Raw genomic sequence first — 24,461 nt, 5'->3', positions numbered from 1 at the left:
CATTAATCATTATCAATTAAGTCTTTGTTCATTATTAATTAAGTCTTTGTTCATGCTTTATTAAGGTTAAATAAGGTGTAGTTATTATAAAGTGTTACCGGATTACTCAATCATGTGTGAATGAAACAAAACACAACTCCAGGTATGTTTTTGATGAGGTAACAACATTATAACATGGCATAAAGGTCATAAGAGTCAGTTTCATGTAATATAGGACCTTTAAATGAGTAGACGAAAAATTACATTATTTCAAAATAATATTTCTCAAGTAGATATACAAAATATTTAACCAGGCTGGTACCACCTAGTGCCTCCGCTCAATTTCATTTCTCTCCAAAGACTAGGTCAGGAATCAGAATACACTAGACAATTTGCAAGAACCCCAGAAGTTGTAGACTGCACACTGGCCAATCAGCGAAGAGCTGTGAAGCCATGAAGTCAAACTCAAGCGCCTGTCTGGGTCCCTTTTGTGGTACAGCACAACAGTAAACAAAGCGGTCGAGATGGATGTAGACGAAGACATACATTTTGTGTTGGCAACGATTCCCGAGATCGAGGATTTAAAGCACAAACAAAGGGAATGTTTGGTGAATTTTATCAAGGAGAAAGATGTTATTGCCCTTCTTCCTACGGGATTTGGGTAAAGCTTAATATACCACTTAGCCCTGTTAATGGTGCATTACATATGTCACGACAAAATAGCACCGATTGGTTAAATTTAAAAAAGTACCCGCCTACTGTCGAGCAAACGAATCCTAATGCTGCAAGGTCAGATGGTTTCCATAAAGTGAATCAGGCTAGAAAATAGTGCCCCAAGAAAGTAAAAAAGTAATTGGGAAAACTACTACTTAAGTAAGAGTAACTATCTGGACTGATTTATAATTTGAATTTAATGTAATTTGAAGAACAGAGCATTAAATAACGCACAGAATCTGATATTTTCAAAGTATAGACACAAAATTTGCCAAAAACTAACCTTATATCTGAAGCGGTGTTGCAAGAAACACAAATGTTCAAATCATTTCATATTTTCAACATAAAGCTTTGTCACTTTAGTCACAGTGGGAAGAGGAACCAAAACTTTTACTCAAGTAAGAATACTGTTACTTCGATAAAAATATCACTCAAGTAGGAGTATGCAAGAAATGTACTCTGATATGTAAGCGAGTACTACGCACCTCTCCTCTTACTTGAGTAAAAGTTGAATATGATTTAGTTTTCTTCTCATTTTTGTGCATTACTTCATGTTTCGTCCTTATAATAACATCTCATTATAAACCTGATTTAACGTATAGAGATGAATTCTTTGACTTGTCTCCCATTTGGATTAAAGCCCTGTCAGATCAGTGCGTCTCTGACAAATAGTCTCTTACAGCTGGAGCGGCACATGATGAATTTTAATTATAACTGTGCACTAAGTAGAAACTGATGCAAGTACAGTGCAGTGTCCTTGGCTCAGTATGATGTAAAGAGGGAGTTTTTGAGGTCAAAGTCTCATTTATGTCTCATCACTTTGAAATACAGCGATTCCCGGGTTGCACTTGTAAATATATTCTAAGTTTAGTCCTAGTTTAGTCCTGATATAAACTTGTTTTGGTCCTGTCCTGATTTAATCCTGGTCTAGTCCTGGTTTAGTTCCAGGTTTAGTCCCAAAATAGTCCCAGTTTTGGTATGATGTGTGTGTTAAAGGTGCACTGTGTAACTTAAACCTTTCTATTTTCAACTGAGACCAAACCAGACCAAGTTACAGGTCAGATCTGTGGAGAGGCGACCCAGCTCACAGTCAGAATCCTTGTTTTTCTAGGTATTTTTGAGCAATAAAACTACTTTTTAATGCCATACTATGTAACATTCCAAGCAGAGCAATGACATATCCATAAAAATAAGCAGGTGAAGGACCCCTAACAAAAAAGTTACACAGTGCAACTTTAAGAAATGTATGAACTGATGCTTTACTGATGTCATCAAAATTCCATGTGGGGCGTGATTGTAACTAGAGGCACTGCTCTGTCAGAAGCTCGAGTTAGACTTTAATGTGAGCTTCATTTTACCACAATCTGACATAGTCTCTCTCTGACATTTTTAGTTGAAAATCAAACATCAAACAAATGAAACTAAAAATGTGTTGCATAAATCCATTTTGTATTTCTTCAGCTTTTCAGATTTCTTAAAACTTAGGCCCCATCCACACTAATACATATTCGAGTCGTTTTTGGTGTGGATGCAGTGTTCGTTCACACTAATCTGATGGAAAACGGCTCCACAGACAGAATGATCTGGTGCTGCCAGCTCCCACAAATTCTTCTGAGTACAGATCTGATCCGGTGCTGTGTGGACGCCTGAAAACGTTGATACGCTGACGTAGGCCTGTGCACCGCAAAGTAATTCACCGCCAAAACGCTTTGACTCGAGGGCCACAAAGGGTTCTAAAATTTGACGGAAGGGCCAGACTCGGAGCGGATAGATGGAGTTTTTTTGTAATCCACCTCATAAGAGAAAAAAAAAACAAAAAAAAAACTTAGAGCATATGTAGAAAGCCAATGTTATTGAAATATCCCATAATTGAAAATCATTAAAAAGCATTAGAACAAAATATGTCTTTCAAGTCCCATGGTATTTACTATTTATTTAAATTACTTTTAAAACACTGGAAATTAACCCAGTTAAACCAATGAACCAATATGGCACCCGGGCCGTAGTTTCCCCCCCCCCGGTCTGTGTGTATGACCTGCAGACGTATAATCTCTAAAAATTTTAACATTAACCATCTTCAACGTCACAGAAGGAACACATATAATCCACTGAGTCGTGTCCTTTAGTCCAACAGAAGCGCAACCGCATCAGCGCAGTTAGTTTATGCAAATTAGCCATGCGGTTTTAAGTTTAATTTCTGTAAGATGTAAACAAATATGCTCAAAGCTGTGTGGATAGGGAAGACTTACACAGAAACGACGTGCGTGGATGCAAATCGTTTCAGATACAGTAATACGGTGATACAGTGATACAGCGATTCATTTCAGTGTAAACCTTAGTAGCCTTAGTCGGCAGTGTTTGTTAAGGTGTGCATTCTGTCACCATGGTAACTGCCGAACATTCCATAGACATACATGCAGTAAGACAAATACACAGACTCCAGATATCTTTATAATTGACTTCTATGTTTCTTCCACGACTTCTATTGTATTGTACATTGCATTTCCTCATACAGTTTATAGCCCATTCCCATAGTGCTGACCCCTAAATACCCTATATTTAGAAGAACTCATCTAAGTACTATAATCTTTCCATGCCATCCTCTCCTGTGTGGGTTGTACATCACTGGTGGGGGTAAACAGCCATGGGGCAGTTTGTTTGTGCGTGTGGTGCCAAAGGGGGGACAGTATGGGGGGAGAAGAGAAGGAGGAGGAGAAGAGAATGAATGAAGAGAGGCTGGGGAAGGGGAGGAAGAGGAGGAGAGGGAGGAGGGGGTGATGTATGGAGCACGTTTCATTAGTTCAGGGTGAGCGGGACGGGCCTATAACGTGATGTATGCGCAGCGTGGGGCAATTAGGAAGGTAAACAGGAGTAAACACACACAGATGTTACGGGAGAGGGGCGGGCTGGAGGGGGTTGGGGAGGGGGGGGGGGGGGGGGGGGGGGGGGGCGGTGTCTGGAGCCTGGACCTCTTCCAGACCACATTAATCGAAACACAAAACATGTACGGGACACATATTAAGCCAATTATTGATCGGCCAGCGGGCTCTAGCAGCGCCAGACGGTTTCCATTAGGTCAGTTAGTGGAGGTTAGTTAAACTTAGACTCCATAATGGTGTTTGTAGTTCATTATAGAAGTTGTATACTGTTGAATTTTGGTTTTAAATGTGCCTAAATAAAAAAAGTACTACATTTCTCAGACTGTAAGTAGCACTTTCTTTCATGTGGTGGTGATGGAGTGGTCCTGTGACTTATACTCCGGTGCGACTTATATATTAACATTTTCAGACTGACAGCCATGAGAGGGCGCTCTAGACTTGTGTGCCAGTGTTTTGCGCATATCTCCTCCAGAACAAGCCACTGTCCTGATGCAAGTAGTGAAATATGCAGCCAAAAACAGTAATCGAGCAGCAGAAAGAAAGTTTGGAGTGAGCGAGAAACTTGTAAGGGACTGACGGAAAGCAGGAACGGAGAACACAGCTTCACAGAAACTGGAAGGGTGCACCATGTAACTTTCCTGGAAGTCACTGGATGACAAAGCTTGGACTTCAATGACAACCAAAGTTGAGCGAAGTTGCTCAGAAGTGACACCAAGGATGAAGCATTCAATGGATTTAATGGATTTAGTGAGTGAGATCGTGCATTTGGTAAAATTATCTTTTGTTGTTTATGCTATAATTATCTGAATAATTGTTAATATGTTACGTTAACATATTAACGCCTATTCAGCCTGTTGTTCCCTATTCTATTGTTATTACTATACTTGCCTTTAAAGATGAAATGTTGGTTCCTGGTCCCTGATTTTATAAAATAAATGTCCCCCAAAAAGTGTGACATATAGTTCAGTGTGACTTTTTTTTTTTCTTCTTCTTCATTATGCATTTTTTGGCTGGTGCGACTTAAACGGAGCGACTTACAGTCTGAAAAATATGGTATTGTTATTTACCTACACTAATCCCCAGTCAGCTAATTGTCAAAATGTATAGTAGATGTTTTATTTTGATGCGCAGACTATCCACAAACCAAAGCAAAATTAACAAATAAAAATCATTTTAACACTATCCGAGTTCAATGCATAACCAGCAAAGTGTAACATTGTTGGTGGGACGTCCGCCATCTGCTTCTCGTCTCTATGGAGGTGTTATTGATTTGCATGGAACACCCCATAATATTGCATTAAACTTACATATCTCTGTCTAGGTGTTTGATTGCTTTAAAATACATCGGAAAAAAAGAAATACTGTGATAGGGGTTGCCGATATGTAATTCATCAAGATGGTATTACCTGCTTATTAAACATCTCCATGGAGAGAAGCAGGTGGTAGACAGTCCAGTAAGGTTACAAAATGATGCTGAAATAAGCATTTTCGCTTTTCCTATATGCATCTACGCCTCCTTGTATGTTTCTAGTAACTACGGTTCAGTTATTTCTTTATAAGCAGAAGAATAACTTACTGTTCTGCAATAATGTATCCATCCTCCACAGGGGTGCAGCGGACTCCAGCCACCTCCACATTGTTGACCATGTCTGAGAAGGACAGACCCAGGTTTGTGCCTAGGATGGTCACCCGCGTACCGCCCTCTGGTGGTCCTGCCATCGGGGTCACCTAAAAGATCAAATTTTAGTGTTTAGTTTAGGGATTATTGTGAGAAAAAAAGCACACAATTTAACAATTCTTCACGATTATTGACACCAAAAGTGAAATTATTAAAATTTTCTTTCATTTTCATTATCAAACAAGTACACTACCAGTCCAAAGTTTTAGAAGACCCTGATTTTTCCAGTTATTTATTGCAATTCAAGTCATGCAGGTCCAATGAAGAGCTTGAAATACACAAAGTACAAAGGTAAGTATTGAACAGACAGAGGTTAAAAAAAAGATAAAAGATACAAAAACACAAGTCCAAGCTCTGCCAACACTACCTCAGGAAAAAAGAACAAGAAAGTAAACTTGAAAACATGAAGTGTCCAGCACAGTCTCCAGACTTAAACCCCATCGAGCTGGTTTTGGATGAACTGGACAGAAGAGTGAAGCGACCTACAAGTGCCACACATTTATGGGAACTTCTGCAACAGACTTGGGAAGAACTTTCTGAAGAATATTTAATTTCTATTGTAAAAAGAACGAGCCACGAGTGTGTTCAGCTGTTATATCTGCCAAAGGTGGACACTTTCATCAATCAAAAGTTTAGAATATGTTCTGGTCAACAGTAAATAGTAAAAAGTGCATGTGACCTGGTTTATGAAATCAAACTTTTCTGAAAGATTAAGTAAATAAAAAAGCACCTTACACCTTGAATTGTACTTTTTGGCATGTAGATTGAATTCAAATGACTTAATTCTGTTTCTAATGATGATTATTGTTAGCTTTGACAATTAACCAATAATCTTGTCACTAAAAGAAACATACAAAATGACAGAAGTTCTTTTTATTTTCCATTTAATGTGTGATGATGTGAGGTCTCTGTGTGTGCTCCAGGCTACACACAGGTAGTTGTAAAACCAATTAAAGGCACTGTTCATGAACTGGTCCACGACATGCAAAGAGCCGCTGCGAGTCACTGTGCCAAAAGCAATCATCTCACCAGGACCCGGAGAAAGAAGAAAATACTGCAGAAACGTCTATATATACAGAAACTCTACAATTACAATGTGATAATAACAGCAATAACATATTCATAGTGACCTTTTACCAAAAAAAGGTACAAAGTAGGAACTGATTCATTCTATTTTTGAATAGATGTCAACAAATTGTATTGCTGTGTTAATTTGCAACTATTTTATTCAAGGTTTTTTTTACTTAAAATTTTTTTATACATTTTAATCAGCAAAAATTTCACATTGACAAAAACGATGCAAAAAATGTATTTGTTGAAAAATTATCTTTTAACACCGGCCTAATCCCGTTGCCGCTGGAGATAACCTAACAAGGGGCCGCGCTAATTCAGACGGCGGACCACCTCATAAAGTCCAATATGGCGTCCCAGCACGACCTTGGCTTGGTGTGGCCTAGCTCCTTCTGCTCAGCTCCCCACTGACCTGGCAAAAGTCCAGACACTTCCAACAAGAGGAGAAAGGGGACACGGAATAGACAAGGAGACAAGAGAGCAAGGGAGCAAGGAAGGAGGGAGGAGACAGGCTACCCGCGGTGAGGAAGAGGAGGGCACTGGGCTAGAGAAGATGACTGCCACTTTGCTGCTGGTGCTATATAAACAATCAATATGCTATTACTGGCAAGCAAGCGGAGAGGAAAAAACTCAGAGTGCTTGCTTACTGAACTGAGAATCCCTGAGCGGAGACGAGGGGTGGTTGGAAAATTGCAAAACATATGATCTAAAGTACACATATATACACAGTAAGGATATTTGTGGGGGTTGAAAATGGTAAAAAATAGTATACACAGACTACGAGCCACAACTACTTTGGACTAACTGGTGAAAATACAGCTGCAATTTTAATTTAATTTAAGATTGATCGCATATCACATTTAAACATCTATACAATGGCATTATTTATTGACTAGAGATGGAATTCAAGACTAGAGATCGATACCAATTGTTTAAAATCTAGAGAAACCACAGACTGATAAGTTCTGCCGATATTTTGGGCCTTTATGTACGTCTGAATTTGGTCATTTTACTTTCACCTATTAACAAATTAGATCATTTAAGTAACTACAAACTGGATAAGAGAGCTGTGTAGTATAATTTTTGCAGTACTCTCTTTGGACTCAAGTGGTCAAATAAAGTTTTATGCAATATTCTTGATGCACATGGAGGCAGCTGGTTCAACAAAATATCGGGGTGTGCTGGAGATTTAAGATCCATAGCAATAGAAAGTAATACTACTGAATTAGATATACTGGCCAATTTATTTATCTTTATTCAAGACAACCATTGAGGATTTTGTTTTGTGTATGTCTTAGAGGCACACAAAATTGTCACATTTTAATAGAGTTAAGGTAAAGTTAAGGTGCATTTTATTGTCCCCTTAGGGAAATATGTCCTCCTCTGGCAACCTGACAAGAGCAGTGGAATCCATCTCCAAGGGGCAGTCCGGAATTTTGGACATAGGACCTCATTTCCTGGTTAACCAGAATATTGGAGACGTGTGGAGACACTTTTCAATATTCCAATATTCCATCCAGTTCTTGTATTTGCAGAGGTTGCTGGTGCTAGGCTAGTGCATGTCAATGGCCACAGTTAACCTGTCACTAAAAACAATCTTACTCACTCCACAAAACACCCAAAGCAAATCTATATTACACCAGACTGTCGACATAAATGTCTGTGTTGATAGAATAATGTTTGAAATAAAAACTAACCTTGCATCACATGAATTGTCGCATGTTGAGGGACTATTTTCTCAGCAGCAATGGAATTTTACTTTGCCGGTAACATAGGTGCTAGGTGATATCAGTCCGCCGCTGCAAAGCTTTCTATCAGGAAGTACAACTCAACACAACACAAACATTTACATCAACAGTCTGACGTAATAATTCGGGTGTTTTGTGGAGTGGGTAAGACTGTTTTTAGTGGCAGGCTAACTATGGCCATTGACATGCACTAGCCTAGCACCAGCGACCTCTGCAAATACAAGAACTGGATGGAATATTTTAAAAACTGTCTCCACACGTCTCCAACACCCTGGCTCACTAGGAAATGAGGTCTTACGTCCAAATTCCAGACTGTCCCTTTAAAGCTAGTCTTGGTCAGGAGTATCTTAGCTGGAGGATTTGACCGAGGCCTGTTGTGCATGGTTTGGGCTGACAGTAATCAAGTTTGATAAAGGGTCTTCACAAAAACTTTATTATTTGCCTAGAATTTTCCACAGTATGGCCTTAAATGTATCCATCTCCCTATAGGTGTTTTATTACCTACAAGACTGTGAACAGACTTGCCTCTCCACAAATCTGACATGTGACTTGCTTTTGTCCTTGTAGATATATAAGTTTAATGCCATACGACGTAACATTCTATTCAAAGCAATAACATCTACATGGAGGCGAGTAGGTTGTCGATCCTCCACAAGAAAAGTTACACAGTGCCTCTTTAAATTGTCCACACTCATTACTGTATATTCTCCACTCCGCAGCGCTCCTATGGGCTTTGTAATGTACAGTGAGTGGACATTAATTGTTCTGGATGTAGAGTAAGTGTGTCACCGCGGCGCCCCGGGCTGGAGAATACATGAATCTTTTAGCACTGCTCAGGCACGCGGGGAGTAAGAGGCAAAAATACTCTGAATGGCTAAATGTATCTTTGTCCAGAGAGTTTGTGACGGTTACATAAGCAGTAAAAGTACCTGTGAGCAGAGGTGAGTAGAGGAGCCTAAACTGTAAGAGTACTGCTACTTTAAAGTGACTAATTATTGTTTGTTGAGCAGTTTTGTTTAGATTAATTTAGTTTTCTGAAACTGCAAGAAACACAAATGTTCTAAGAATTATTGTCGTCCTTAAAAGCACACTATGTCACTTTGCCTCTATGGAGATGTTACTGCTTTGAATCTGTGTATCACTCGTTCATGCCTTTTTCAAAATAAAACCAAAGATAAGAAAAGAAAAGAAAAAAGGAAACATTTTCTTCATTTTTTGTCTCCTAAACCAAAATGAAAAAATGGATAATGATCCATTTTTCAGTTTTCCATTTTGTGTTTAAATGAATAATGGGAAAAAACAGATAACGGCCATTTCCCGTTTCTGTGACTTAAACTGCGATGCTGGACTTTTGCGCAACATACGGACTGAACCAGGACTAAAACACGTCTGGGACAAGACCGGGACTAAGACCGGGCTGAGACCGGGACCAGAACAGACTGAGACAGGGACCAGAACAGGATTGAGACTGAGACCAGACCAGGACTGAAAATGGTTTGGTCCTGGTTTAGTCCTGGTTCAATCCTGGTTCAGTCCATATGCGGTGCAAACGTCCAGCATCGCAGTTTAAGTCACAGAAACGGGAAACGGACGCTTTTTCCATTATTCATTTAAACACAAAATCAAAAACTGAAAAAAAAAAAAAAAAAATGTTATCCATTTTTTCATTTTGGTTTTGGAGACAAAAATCGTTTTCTTATTTTTGGTTTTATATTGAAAAACAAATGAACGAATGATACACAGATTGTTTTGGTCTTTGTTTCTTTCTCTTTTTTTTCTTTTAATTTATATTCATTGTTTTTTCATCCTATCTTCAATATTTACTTTTAATTTTTGACACATATTAATCAGCAAAAATGTCCAAACTGACAAAAATTACGCAAAAATAAATTTGTTGAAAAGTGAGTATAACGATTTTTTATTTTATTTTTTTTCAGTTTTCAATTTTGGTTTAAATGAATAACAGAAAAAAATTAAAAAATAAAAATAACGGCCTCACAGCAAGAAAGTCCTGGGTGGCATGGGGCTTTTATGTGTGGAGTTTTTTAATCTAGTAGTTGTTACTAAAATTGTTGAATTATAGGCTGGCTCCTTGCTGCTCTCCACTGCTTTTGAGCATTGCTATGTCACTCTTTTTGGTCACTTTTGTTGCTACTTATATTATAAAAAACGTAAAACCAAATAAAATGAAGACAGCGGTGTTTGCATGTTCTCACTGTGCCTGTGTTTGTTTCCCTCGAGCACTCCCGGTAAAAAAAAAAAACAAGCACAAAAGGCTCAAAATGCCAATACTCATGAAGATATTCCAAATCTCAGTGGTGACTTTCCTGGTTAAAACAAGAATAAACAAAAAAAGAAGGAAACAAGTGTCTTCTGTTTCCCTAGTTGACTTGTAAACAGCAAAACGAAAGCCCTTAAACCACACATCTCCACCACCTCGCAGTCTAAAGTCGTCCACACTTGTTTTCACGCTCGATTCGGCTGCTTGGGTTTTCGCTTCTTCTTCTTTCGGCGGTGTGGAGCTCCGTTTCGGGAACATCGCAGTACAAAGCGGGATATGGGAGATGTGGGGGGGTCCTCTAAGCTTTTTACAAGTCCATCAGTGACACCATCAGCGCCATGGTCCTGTCAGTGTACCCCCTGATACACCCCCACCTCTGCCTCAGTATCTGTCACTTGATCTTTGAAAGGAGAAGGTCTAAGGTTTGATAAATTGTACGAGTTTTATCACATCTCCTTACCAACACTTATTCCTTAGTATTTTTACACGGAGTAAATGCAGTAATAAAAAGCTAAATAAAATATTCACTATGTAACTTTTCTGGTGGAGGATCTGCCACCTGTCTTGTCTCCATGGAGATGTTATTGCTTTGCCTGGAGGGTCCCACAGTGCGGCATTAAACTAATTAATTTATAAGTGTTTTATGGGAGTAAATTGAAAACATTAATTATAACTGTGAGTGAGGTCACCTCTCCACAGATCTGACCTGTAACTTGGCCTATTGGCATCACTTGCTTGTCTCGATTAAAATAGTGAAGTTGAATTCACTGTATGGAACATTTCAGCCAAAGCAACAACTATTTTCTTCATTATTTGTCTCCAAAACCAAAAAGTAAAAATGGATAATGATTTGTTTTTTTAGTTTTTGGTTTTGTGTTTAAATGAATAATGGAAAAAACGGATAACGGCTGTTTCCTGTTTCCGTGAAACTGCGATGCTGCTTTTGTGCCGCATATGGACTGAACCAGGACTGAATCAGGACTGAATCAGGACTAAACCAGGACTAAACCAGGTCTAAACCCCACCTGGTCTCAGTCCCGGTCTCAGTCCCGGTCTGGTCCTGGTCTCAGTCCTGATCTCAGTCCCGGCCTGGTCCTGGTCTCAGTCCTGGTCTCAGTTCTAGTCTCAGTCCCGGTCTCAGTCCTTGTCTGGTCCAGGTCTGGTCCCAGCCTCAGTCCTGGTTTCAGTCCTGGTCTCAGTCTCAGTCTCAGTCCTGGTCTCAGTCCTGGTCTGGTCCTGGTCTCAGTCCTGATCTCAGTCCCGGCCTGGTCCTGGTCTCAGTCCTGGTCTCAGTTCTAGTCTCAGTCCCGGTCTCAGTCCTTGTCTGGTCCAGGTCTGGTCCCAGCCTCAGTCCTGGTTTCAGTCCTGGTCTCAGTCTCAGTCTCAGTCCTGGTCCCAGTCCTGGTCTGGTCTCGGTCTCAGTCCTGGTCTCAGTCCTGGTCTGGTCCCGGTCTGGTCCCGCTCTGGTCCCGGTCTCAATCCCGGTCTCAGTTCCGGTCTCAGTCCTGGTCTCAGTCCCAGTCTGGTCCCACTCTCAGTCCTGGTCTTGTCCTGGTCTGGTCCTGGTTTGGTCCAGGTCTGGTCTCGGTCTCAGTCCTGGTCAGTCTCAGTCTCAGTCCTGGTCCCAGTCCTGGTCTGGTCTCGGTCTCAGTCCTGGTCTCAGTCCTGGTCTGGTCCCGCTCTGGTCCCGCTCTGGTCCCGGTCTCAATCCCGGTCTCAGTTCCGGTCTCAGTCCTGGTCTCAGTCCCAGTCTGGTCCCACTCTCAGTCCTGGTCTTGTCCTGGTCTGGTCCTGGTTTGGTCCAGGTCTGGTCTCGGTCTCAGTCCTGGTCTCAGTCTCGGTCTGGTCATGGTTTGGTCCCGGTCTCAGTCCCGGTTTCAGTCCTGGTCTGGTCCCGGTCTGGTCCCAGTGTCAGTCCTGATCACCCAACAGTTTACACGGATGCACCTCCGGGCCGTCCCAACACTCAGTCCTGGTTCAGTCCTGGTTCAGTCCTGGTTCAGTCCTGGTTCAGTCCGTATATGGCGCAAAAGTCCGGCATCACAGTTTAACTCACGGAAACAGGAAACACTAACTACAACACAGGTTAAAATGGATGAATATTTTTCTACATCTCCTACCACTTTTTCCAATTGGGATTTGACCAAATTTTTATTAAAATGAAAATACTGAAAATTAAAAGAACGATGGATTTGGAAGGTTTTAGTACCGGAAGACTAGTCTGAGTTATAAGAAAACGTGACAAGAATACATCAACTGACTGGAAAACTAAGTAGTGTCTATGTCTAAGGGTAAAAGTTGTTTTGCTGGTTTCATTTACTCTGAAATGAGGTAAAAGGTGAGTAGCATGTATTTTTATATTAGTTTATCTTGTTTACAGTTGCAAGAATACCTGCAAATCCACACGAATGTTCACAAATTCCTATGGGTACACTTGTAATCTAAACTACCCTTAAGGCTAACTGCTCGAACTTCAAATCTGTTTATTGACAGATGTCCCGGGATGCTTTTTTTGACTATTGACAGCTTAATGCTCAGATCTATTTTGCCGTTGATGTTAGCTATCATTCCAGCGCTGAGTTGTGTAATATATTTTGACACAGATACCCATAATCCTTTTAGAGGGTGAAACGTGTCTTTCTGTGGCAGTTATTTGCATGTCTGTTGCTTTCATCATCTTGGGTCCCGAGGCGGCCTGGCACATCCTCCGCTTGTTTGTGCTCGCGTTCACGGGCTGACAGCGAGGGAATAGAACCGGAAACCTCCACGGACACATCCTCCCTGCATCCTGCCATCGCACGGACAACCTCACTGCAAAAACGCCGGTCTCAAATAAGTGAATCCGTGCTTGAATTAGGTGTTGTTTAGATCTATTCTGTATCTTAGCATCTCGACTTTTTTTTTTTACAACAATGACTGGTTTCTTTTAAAGCTGCACTATGTAACTTTTCTGGTGGAGGGCTGGTCAGCTGCTTCGAGTTCGGCACCTGCTTGTCTCCATGATGAGGTTTGTGCTTTGCCAGGAATGTTCCAAAAATTGTATTCAAGCCACCAGGCAAAGTTACCAGTCAGATGTTGTGCTCACAGTTTTTAAAGTTAGTTTTTTTTTTTGTGTTTTTTTTTTGACAGTTTGTTTTTTTTGTATAAAGGTAGATAAGGTACACAGTGTAACTTTTTTGGTGGAGGGTCTGTTAGAGTCTTTTTCAAATTTCTGGAGACAAGCAGATATTACCTAGCCTGATTCAGCAGCCAGTTTCCACGAAGTGAAACCGGTCTGACCTCACAGCATTAGGATTCGTTCGCTCGACGATAGGCAGGTACTTTTTAAAATTAACTAATCACTGCTAGTTGGACGTGACGTATGTAATGCACTGCTAACAGGGCTAACTGATATATTAAGCTTTTCCCAAATCGTGTAGGAAGAAGGGCAATAACGTCTTTCCCCTTGATAAAATTCACCAAACATTCTTTTTGATCTCGGGAATCGTTGCCAACACAGAATGTATGTCTTTGTCTACATCCATCTTGACCACTTTGTTTACTGTTGTGCTGTACCACAAAAGGGACACAGACAGGCGCTTGAGTTTGACGTCATGGCTTCACAGCTCTTCGCTGATTGGCCAGTGTGTGGTCTACAACTTCCGGGGTTCTTGCAAACCGTCCAGTGTATTCGGATTCCTGACCTCGTCGCTGGAGAGAAATTAAATGGAGCGGAGGCACTACATAGATAGACTGTGAAAGATTGAAGGCTAAGTAATTTTGAAAGATATAGAGCTCTGGAATGAATGAATTATGCATTAAATTTTGTTTGTTTTAATTGATATTTTGTCTCTTTTACATATACAGTAAGTTGTACGTGAAATTGTAAATGCAAACTTGCTGTTCATACTCTGCCTTCTTTCTTGGAATTCTGTTCATTGTTTTATAATTCAGCATAAACCCTTTTGGTCATGGTCCATGGGGTTGTAGTCTATGTTTTTGTTTTTGTTTTGTAGTGCTGCAAAATGACTGAATGAACTACTACTACTACTGAATACTATCTGAGTGAAGAGTTCTAAGGTGGCATACCCCTACCAGAAAAGTTACACAAGATTTACCGAACTTTGCATTAATTTGTTAATTGCTATGGTAACAGTCCTCATTTTTCTTCATTCTCACACCCATGGGTCAGGTTAAAATGTACTCAAATAAAGATATCCATGCATTTATTAACCTATTCAACCCTCTCTCTCCTCCTTTTTGTCACTTTTTCTTGCCCTTTCTCCCACCCAGTGCTGGCCGGGCTCCTCTCTGGGTGTAATCCTGTTAGGGTCCATGCTGGGGTCCCTCGCCTTTTCTCACACTGTCTGTAGAGGCTAATGCAGAGAAGCCACCACACACATTTACCCTGTCCCTCTGTCCCTCTCTGCTCCAGCCAGTCACACTGTTCCCCACTTTTACATTCTATAGGGTTTACGCACTAAACATGGTGACCTAATTTCATGAAGAACATTGTATGCATGAAGCTGCAGCACAGTAATAATGAGACTGGGGTTTCAGTCCCTGGGTGCAGACTTGGAGCTATAATTCTCTGTATAGACTGTGGTTGTTGTACTGTAACATTCCCATATTACCAAAACACATGCATGTATAATAATCCCTACATAAGTTATTAAAAAGGCACTATGTATGTTTTTAGATTTAGGCTGCATTCAGACTGCAGCCTGAAGTGACCCAAATCCGATTTTTTTGGCTTCTATGTGACCTGTATCTGATCTTTTAATCATAGTCTGAACAACACAGATCCGATTTTTTTCAAATGCGACCCAGGACACTTCGATATGTGGTCCTGAAACTGATGCATATCTGATCTTTTGACATGCAACTTCAGTGTGAACAGCCAAAGGGCATTCATTCGACCTAAGCTTAATCAACAAGCCACAAATGTCACTATTCTGCGCTGAAGTAGGCGAAAATCGTTAATGAATTCCGTGTCACTGAAGAGAAGCACATCACCACTCACCACTCTCGGCTATGTCTCCACATCCACACGTTCCTTTCAACGGACGTCTCTGCCGCTGCCCCACAAAACACCACGACCAAAAACCTCGTCCTTCTCCTTCTCAATCTCCTGCTTAAAACAAGTAAGTTGTTCATGTTCTGGCTCCGGTACGAGAGGAACTTTAAAATCTCCAGGTGCTCAATGCTCGCATCCATGTTTGGACAACTTCCGTAAACACAGAGCACGCTCGCTGCGGTTGACATCATCGTGTCTCCAGTGCACATGCGGGACACTTTCGGGCCGTTTACTGTTCACAGTGGAGTCACATACAAGTCGCATTTAATTAGAAATGTGAACGATCTCGCAAAAACATCGGATTTCACAAAAAAATCGGAATTGAGCGTTAAGCCCTGCAGTCTGAACGTAGGCTTAGAGTCCAATGCCTCTCGGAAAACCATATACTGGGTTCCATGTAGTAAAAGTACCAATTAATGATGCGGTTAGGGTAGTCTTGCAGTATAATATGGACGAACATTGCTCATACAAAAAACAGACTAACTTTCTTCATAAATGTGCCTTAAAGATATACTATGAAACTTCTCTGGTAGCAATAGCTTGTCTTTATGGAGATGTTTTTGCTTTGCCTGAATTATTCCACAGTATGGCATTGAAGTTTTCTAGCTCCATGGGGACAAGCAGGCCAAGTTATAGGTCAGATCTGTGGAGAGGCAAGCTCGTATAAAGGATTTTTAAAGGATTGTAATTGAATAACTGGAATATAAATATTTTTAATACTGTAGCATCATGAATTAGATTTCCAACTCAATTTGTTTACTACTGTTGTCCCTCCCTACTCTTCACTTACCAAGCCAGCCAGAAAAACACGCTTTGAAAAAACTTGACAAAGATGAGTAGATCTAGAGCTGTATCCAGTCTCCCTGATTTCCCAGGGCGCGATTGATAGGTGGATTGAAGGGACAGTCCGGAATTTTGGACATAGGACCTCATTTTCTAGTTAGCCACAGTGTCGGAGACGTGTGTAGACGCTTTTTTAAAATATTCCATCCAGTCCTTGTATTTGCAGAGGTCGCTGGTGCTAGGCTAGTGCATGTCAATGGCCATAGATAGATGTAAATGTCTGTCGATAGAATAATTTTAAAAGTAAAACTAACCTTGCATTTGAAGGATTTATGTGTGAGCAGCAGCAGTGAGTTGTACTTCCTGATAGAAAGTTTGGCAGTGGCGGCTTGACCGAGCACCTCTCTTACTGACAAAGTAAAATTCCGTTGCTGCTGAGAAAATAGTCCCTCAACATGCAACGATTCGTTTGTGTTAATAGAATAATGGTTGAAATAAAACTGACATTCACATCGACAGTCTGGTGTAATAATTGTTTTGCTTGTGGAGTGGGTAAGACTGTTTTTAGTGGCAGGCTAACTATGGCCATTGACATGCACTAGCCTAGCACCAGCGACCTCTGTAAATACAAGGACTGGATCGAATATTTAAAAAAGTGTCTCCACACGTCTCCTACACTCCTGAGGTCCTATGTCCAAAATTCTGGACAGTCTCTTTAACCAGTCAGAGAGACGAATTTCACGTCAAAAACAAACATGGTATACAAGTAAGAAGGGCAAAATACAACATAAAGGACTGAGAAACAGCACAGATCCAAACTCCAAACTATTAATTATCTCAGGTAAAAAAAAACCAAAAAGCTATATATTTTGAACTGATATTTTCTAGAGGAGATGTCTTCCACATTTGAAAGACTTGACACTATTTAGTGACTGGCTGGACTGTCTCAAGTTTGGACGGAGGTTTTTCACACTCTGGATTTCGAACAAAATGTTAGAATGGATTTGCTGGTGAGGCAGACTCTTCACCCCATTTCACATCTGCGCTTACCCTGACCGTAAAATCTCCAGAAAAATAAAAACAAAACATCTTGCTCATCTAAAACGGCCGCCAAACCGAACAGCCCCGGGCTTGTCTGTCCGTCCACACCGCTAAAGTAATGTAACGTAATGTGCTGATCCAGCCTTACTCTAACTCGATACTGTACAGAGCCATGCGCGGACGCACACGCCATCGCCATCGCTACGGTAACTACAAGAGCTGACCAAGCTTAATGCACTCTCCAGACAATACGCTGCTAATAATGTTTAATCACCCCAGCCTCACGGAAGATTCACCAACATCAGCACTTACTCCACACACGGCCATTTTATCGATACACTTTATTTACTTAAACTGCTGAAGCTATGTATATAATTCCAAGTGGTACATTATGGGAGCTTGTAGCTAAATTTTAAAGGCTTCAGTTTGCGCGTACACTAATTTGCGAATGTCAGATTTAATTGGGAAGTACGTTTAACAGGGCTGGTAAAACAACAATGATTACTTGTTTTGGGACAAACTATGCCTCTAAAATACTTTACAAGGCTTTAAATGTTGGGAGGAGAGAGGAGATATAACCGAGGATCTGTGGAGGAATGTAATGAAGTAAAAGTAGTAAAGTGCTGTACTTACTAATAAACGTTCACTCTGTCACTTTTTGATCTGCTTGTTTCGATGGATATGTCATTGCTTTGCCTGGAATGTTCCACAGTATGATATTAATCAGCTCTACCTTACATTTATTAAACTACAGGTGGTTTTATAGCTCAAAAATACCACGAAAAACAGACTTTGTGTTCTAATAAATAGATAATGGTTTAAGGTTTTATAGGCATCTGACTGTACGACACTAAGGCTTGCACTCTTACATCGACTCAATTTGTTGTGACCGCAAAAATGAATGGCTCTCCCGCAACTTTCATTTTGTAAAGGCAGCTCCACAGACGCAAAAGGTTGGAGATCCCTGGTTTAATGCTATACACTGCAAAAAACTAAATCTAGTCAAATTAAGATGACATGAATTCAAAAAGTTGAATCATGATTTGAGTCCATTTCACTTGATAAGTAAAATGATCTGTTAGTATCAGTTTGTACTTAAAATATGAATATACATCTTGCTACACTACAAATAACAACAACTTTTTGTACTTAAAATAAGAAACAAAATCAAATGTTGCTTGAATCAAGAAAAACACACTTATTCCATCGGTAGATCATTTTACTTGCCAAGTTGAATCTACTCAAATAAAGAAAAATATTCTTAATTTAAGTCATTTTATCTTACCTAGATATTGTTTTTTCCCCCAAGTATACCATGAAATATTCTAGACAAAGCAATAACATCTCCATGGAAACAAGCAGGTAATGGACCCTCCACCAGAAAAGTTCCATAGTACACCTTTAAGTAACCAAGTTTGGTATCTGTACTTTACTTAAATACACTTTTTACTTTTATTTCACTACATTTGAGAGACGTTATCTATCCTTTCTACTCTACTACATTCTTGAACAAGACCGAAAAGTAAAAGTATTAGTATTTTATATTATTATTGTACGAGACCTGCAGAAAAGTTTGAGTGATTTATTTTTAACTCACTTGTAGTTTGAGCAAAAAAAAATATACAAATAAAAACAGATCGATTCAGTTGTTTCTACTGAACAAAATTCAGCACAAATCAAAATCAATACATCTGAAGCTTTATTAGATCTCAAAAGCTGCAAGAAATACTTTTACTTTTGACTCTTAAAGTACATTTTTAACCTGGCACAACCTGAATAGATTTTTTCATGTGATTACTTGAGATTTTAACGTATTTCTTTGTTCCGGTGTCTGTACTTTTACTTAACTTATTACAAAATCGAGTCCTCCTTCCATCACTGTCGAGGATACGTGAGTGAGAATCGGAAAGCGCGATGGGGGACAGGCGTAACAAAAACAACATGTGCCTTTCTACATGTTCCTATGCATATTTCAGAGAGTGCATGTGTTTCCCGTGGTCTTATTATTTCATGACACGCTGTCTACATGAAAAGCTGATCTGCAGGGGACTGATTCAATATTGATCAATAAAGTCCATAGGGGTGAGATAGAGAGACTCTGACACACATATTGACGATTCTTTTCTACAAATTTCATTTCTAATCTAATTTATAGACTTCCCAAAGCTCTATATCACAGTAGTCGTTATATCTGATACCATAGATGTGAGCTGTCTTGCCCAAGGACTCTACAACAGTATACAAAGCCAGTAGCAGAGATTTAACTATCAACTTCTGTGTAACTTTGAAACCTGCTTAGTCCTTTATGAGACTTTAGACAAAGACTATGCAGGCCTAAGGGGGCTATAGGGCAACTGTATGTCATTGAGAACTAATAAAATAATAAAAAAAAAAAAAAAGTCTGTGCTTGAGGATAAGGTGTCAGTGCCAAATATGCATTTTACTATATTGGAAATAACTAGATTAGCCCACAGGTTTGCCATCTGTTATCCATTAAGGGGCACTTTTAATTAACATTTGGAATTTTTTGTTCCTCCTCAAATTTTGGAAAACTCAGTGGTTTACTCAGTATTTGCTCTATATTGTGATAATAATGACGCCATGACTTTCCCTAACAAATCCACCATCCTCTCTTTTCAGTGCATTACTGGAATGAAAAGCACACTATGCAACTTTTCTTATTCCATTCTCCATCATAGACTGTATAAAGAAGTGGACTAAGGGAATGTGACTTCACCCATAGAATTTGGCTTCACTTTTAGGCTACGTTCAGACCGCATGGCTTAATGTTCAATTCAGATTTTTTTGTGAAATCCAATTTTTTGGCAAGATCGTTCACATTTCCAATTAAATGTGACTTGTCTGTGATCTCCTGAACTTTAAAACGCCCCAAAAGTGTCCTGCATGTGCATTAGAGGACACGACAAAGTTAAACACCGAGTGTGCTCAGTGTTTACGGAAGTAGCCGAAAAATGAGCACCTGGCGATTTTAAAGTTGCTGTCATACCGTTGCCAGAACATTGAACATTGGAGATTGAGAAGGAGAATGACAAGATTTTGGGCCATGGCGTTTTGTAGGGCAGTGGCAGCAACGTCCGTAGAAAGCTACGTGTAGATGCAGAGTCGCAGCCAAGAGTGGTGAGACTGAGATGTGCTTCGCTGCTTCACTGACATGGAGTTCAGACACAATTTTCGTATGAGGAGAAGAACGTTTGTGTACATTTGTGTAGGTGGGATGAATGCGACCTGGTTGTTCAGACTGAAGTAGCATGTCAAAAGATCAGAAATGTATTGGTTTTAGGAGCACATATCCAAGTGTCCTGGGTCGCATTTGAAAAAATCTGAAAAGATCAGATACAGGTCACATCGGGGCGAAAAAATCAGATTTGGGTCACTTCAGGCTGCACTCTGAATGTAGCCATAGAGAGCGAATTTGGAGCTGAGTTCACCAGGGTCATGAGTGGGTTAATACGAATATTTAAAGACCAAAATGACTGATCCAGCGTTGATGGAGCTGGAAGCGCCCCCATGCTCGCTAGTGGGTTAACTAAGTCCATGTCTATTATCTCCGCACAGACAACCAGATGATGCAACCAGGTCAAGTTACAGGTCAAATCTGCAGAGAGGTGACCCCGCACAGGCAAAGAATGATGATTTTTTTTTTTCCAACCAGTATCTGACTGTAGCTGAATAAATGCAACAGATCCATTTAATGCCATACTGTGAAAATCTCTAAGCAAAGCAAACACACCAGAAAAGTTACTTGGCACATCTTAAAGTTTCTTAAACACAACACAAACTCCTGATTTAGGTGTATTTTCTTTTTTCAAATAGCGTTCTTTCTCCTATAAAATAAAGCCAATTAGCGATTCTACAAAATCCATAGTACCACCAATCTTACCCTTCAAACAAATCTATTCTTGAGTAATAAAAATGAGCTACTCCCTGTGTTCCCGCTGACGCTAACTCACACTTGATGTTTATAGAGGCTGTCGCTGCGAGCCTGCCTTTCCTTAGCGTAAACTCACAGAGGCCAAATCGTATTGAAGAGCTCTCCTTTCATACGCCCATCCCGTCCCAGACTCATTTGATGCCAGTCCCTGTGCTGTTAGCTCCGGCTTTACATCTCTTCAATATTAATGGGCCCTTAGTGGGAGGCGCCATAGCACTTAATAGAAACATTCATTATTCAAAAGCAGGCGATGGGGCTGGTAGGCACATCTCCTAATGCGCTACTATGTATACAAATCAGCCCGGCAACAATCAAAAGAAATGTATTAATAGATTCAGGCCACCAGGGGGGCGCGTGAGGCTTAGAGAAAGTGTAATCACAGGAGGGGGTAGGTTAGGTGCGGCGATAGAATTCAGACTTAATAAGATGTGTCATAAACATGGAGGTAAACAGATAGATGGGTGCAGTATAGAAACCGTAAACCTGGCTGGAGGTGGACTACGTGGCCAGTTCATCCATACCGCAGTGAAAAATCCACTTCGAAACCTGGTAGAGTTCATTTAAGTAAGTTTCCGATTCATTTTCCCATTCAAAAAATTCAAATTAGGGTTTCCTGATCCGATCACATTATACCTATTCGTCGCCGTCCCTTATCGAGGTTGGGCACGGATGTCTTAAACTGTAGTGAATATAGTCTTTAGCTACATTATACAGTAAGTATGACATTATAAATATCACAGTTATTAACGTGTGCCCCCAAAGGTACACAGAATGACCTATGGGGTGCACAAAGAAAGTTATGAAAAATAAATGTCACTTCATTTTTATTTTGTAAATCTTGTATTATTTAGATATCCTAGAGGAGCCTAAATGTTTCAAATATAATGCACATGCTTCCATATAATACCAAATATACAAACTGTAGATTGTGCAGAGTCTAGTCTCAGGTCTGATCTGATTCTGCTCTGGTTCCTGTTTTGTCCAGTTCATTAAGTTTACCAAGTTACACATTCCAAGACCAGACTGTGAAAAGTCAAGATTTTCAACAATAATGGTGCAATGGTGCAGTTCAGCCCAAATACGACACACTGAAATCAATACAATCTGATCCCCCCATACATCCTTGATCTTATTCTTTGCTCTTAGTTCATTTCATAATGTTTTACAGAAGTATCGGACTCCAACTTGGACTCAGGGACAAAAAAATGTGATCGGAACATCCCTAATTCAAATATTAGGTGCGTTGTGTAACTTTGCTGGTGGAGGGTCCGTCCAATGCTTTTCTCCATGGAGATGTTATTGCTTTGTCTGGATTGTTTCACAATACGGTAGAAAACTAGATTGTCTTCACAGGTAAACCACAAATATTGGCTAGACACACGCTTTTCTTTAACTTTACCTTTCGTTTTGATGCGATTGTAGATGATGAATTTTGTGCCTTCTTTGTCATTATTGTTGGTTTGTACGACCATAAATGAAAACAAAACTGTCATCTTTAAAAAAAAAATGAAGATAAGAACTAAAAAAAAGGTGATTGTATTTCTGTTCGAGACGTTAGTATATGGAACAATCTGCGTGATGATTTTTAAAAAGTAGGGTGAGTATAAAGCGAGGTTTGACTATCCCAAATTTAAGACTTTTTAAGACCTTTTTAAGAGCACTTAAATGAAAATTAAGACCAACATCGCAGCTATAGCAGATGGAACCACTACCGTACTATATCTAGAATCTAAGAGCCACTGTGGATAAAACCTACACTTCTCCATGATCCATCCAACGTCTTCCTCCACTGTTCTGATTGTTTCCTCAATGCCGCCGGTGTCACAAACCAAAGTATTGTTTGCGCATACTCCAAATTAGACGTTCATTCACGTTACATGATTTCACGTTGTTGTTTTTTTTTCCCTCCCTCCATTTAACATCGCACTACAGCCTGGTTAAGTATACAAAAAAAAAGCTAATGAAATTTAAGACCTTTGTGAAAATATAAGACTTGAACAACATAATTTAAGACTTTTTAAGGCCTTAAGGAACAAGACTTTTAAGACTCCACAGCTAGCCTGGTCATGTTTTGAAAGATATGGCGCTCTGGAATAAATTATGCATTAAATTTTGCTTGTTTTAATTGATATTTAGTCTCTTATATATACAGTAAGTCGTAAGTGAAACTGTAAATGCAAATTTCTTGTTCATACGATGTCTTTCTTTCTTGGAATTCTGTTATTATTTTATAGAGTTTGCTGTTGTAAGTACTTTTTACTTCAGCCTAAACCCAGTCGGTGATGATCCATGGGGATGTAGTCTATATTTTGTTTTATTTTGTTTTGTTTTGTATTACTGCAAAGTAAACGAATAAAACTACTACTACTACTACTAAACCTTTCTGTGTTCATGGATCCCAAATCAGACCAAATAATAGGTCAGATCTGTCAGAATGTATGTTTTTCTAGCTATTTTTGAGCTATAAACCACCTGTAATTCAATAAATGTAAGGTAGAGCTGTTTAATGTCATACTTTGGGACAACAAGCAGGTGACCGAGCCCCAACCAAAAAGTTTAAAGGCCCAACAGAAGCTAACCAGTTTCCAAAACATTTAAAACTAAAAATTCAGTGAAATGTTTTAATAATTTGGCTGTTTATAAAGTTTCCAAAACAGATCTGAAATAAAATTGTAGGTCTCGTGGTCTTCAGTTACCACAGACAGGATTAACCTTGAGCCATCTTTCATCCTTTTAATGTTTTTTCCAGCAGGTCTATGGGAAAAACGAGCAGGAAAGCGAACTTCCGGACCCTTTTTGGATGGTCACTATAGAGCAATATAAAAACAGGAGGCCATCTTGAAACCCCGAGGCTTTCTCTTTGTGCGTTTGTGCATTTGACATTCCCTTCCTTCCTGCGCTCTGCTCTTTGTTCCTGGACTTGTCTGCATTCATACATTTATTTGTCGGACTCGTTCAATAATTCATCTGAAAGTAGTGAGGAAGAATGCAAGACAGAAAACAATACCAAACACTGGAATATAATTTGTTTTGCTTGTATCTGGAAAGGCGTAAGCTGCTTAATAGTCTTCCATAGATGCTTTACGGTTAATGTTTTCCCATAACTGACTATAAACTTAGATTGCAATTTCACTGGGTTGGGAAGTTTAACACAGCAGCAGGGTTTTTGTAGAGATGCATATATTTCTTAGCTCAAAAAAATTAGTTCAGGCTTTGAATTTGTATTAATCCCATCAGCTTCAGTCTCTATAAACAGTCATTTATTTCATTCACATCTAT

The 24,461-nt window shown here is 39.8% G+C and overlaps 1 protein-coding gene across 1 annotated transcript in view; it reads right to left on the bottom strand.

Moving 5' to 3' along the window:
- LOC110154017 (plexin-A2-like) overlaps nucleotides 1-24,461 on the bottom strand; it is a 171,283-nt gene that overhangs the window by 127,742 nt on the left and 19,080 nt on the right. Inside the window, exon 6 of the mRNA XM_055165940.1 lies at nucleotides 5,149-5,300. Within this exon, the coding sequence (XP_055021915.1) occupies nucleotides 5,149-5,300 (152 nt within the window). The remainder of the gene's footprint in view (nucleotides 1-5,148; nucleotides 5,301-24,461) is intronic.

The sequence above is a fragment of the Boleophthalmus pectinirostris genome, unplaced genomic scaffold, assembly GCF_026225935.1.
Source record: "Boleophthalmus pectinirostris isolate CB_2022bp ecotype Guang Dong unplaced genomic scaffold, ASM2622593v1 HiC_scaffold_8, whole genome shotgun sequence".
In the NCBI taxonomy this organism is placed as follows: domain Eukaryota; kingdom Metazoa; phylum Chordata; class Actinopteri; order Gobiiformes; family Gobiidae; genus Boleophthalmus; species Boleophthalmus pectinirostris.
This window is presented reverse-complemented; position numbering and strand designations above follow the sequence as displayed.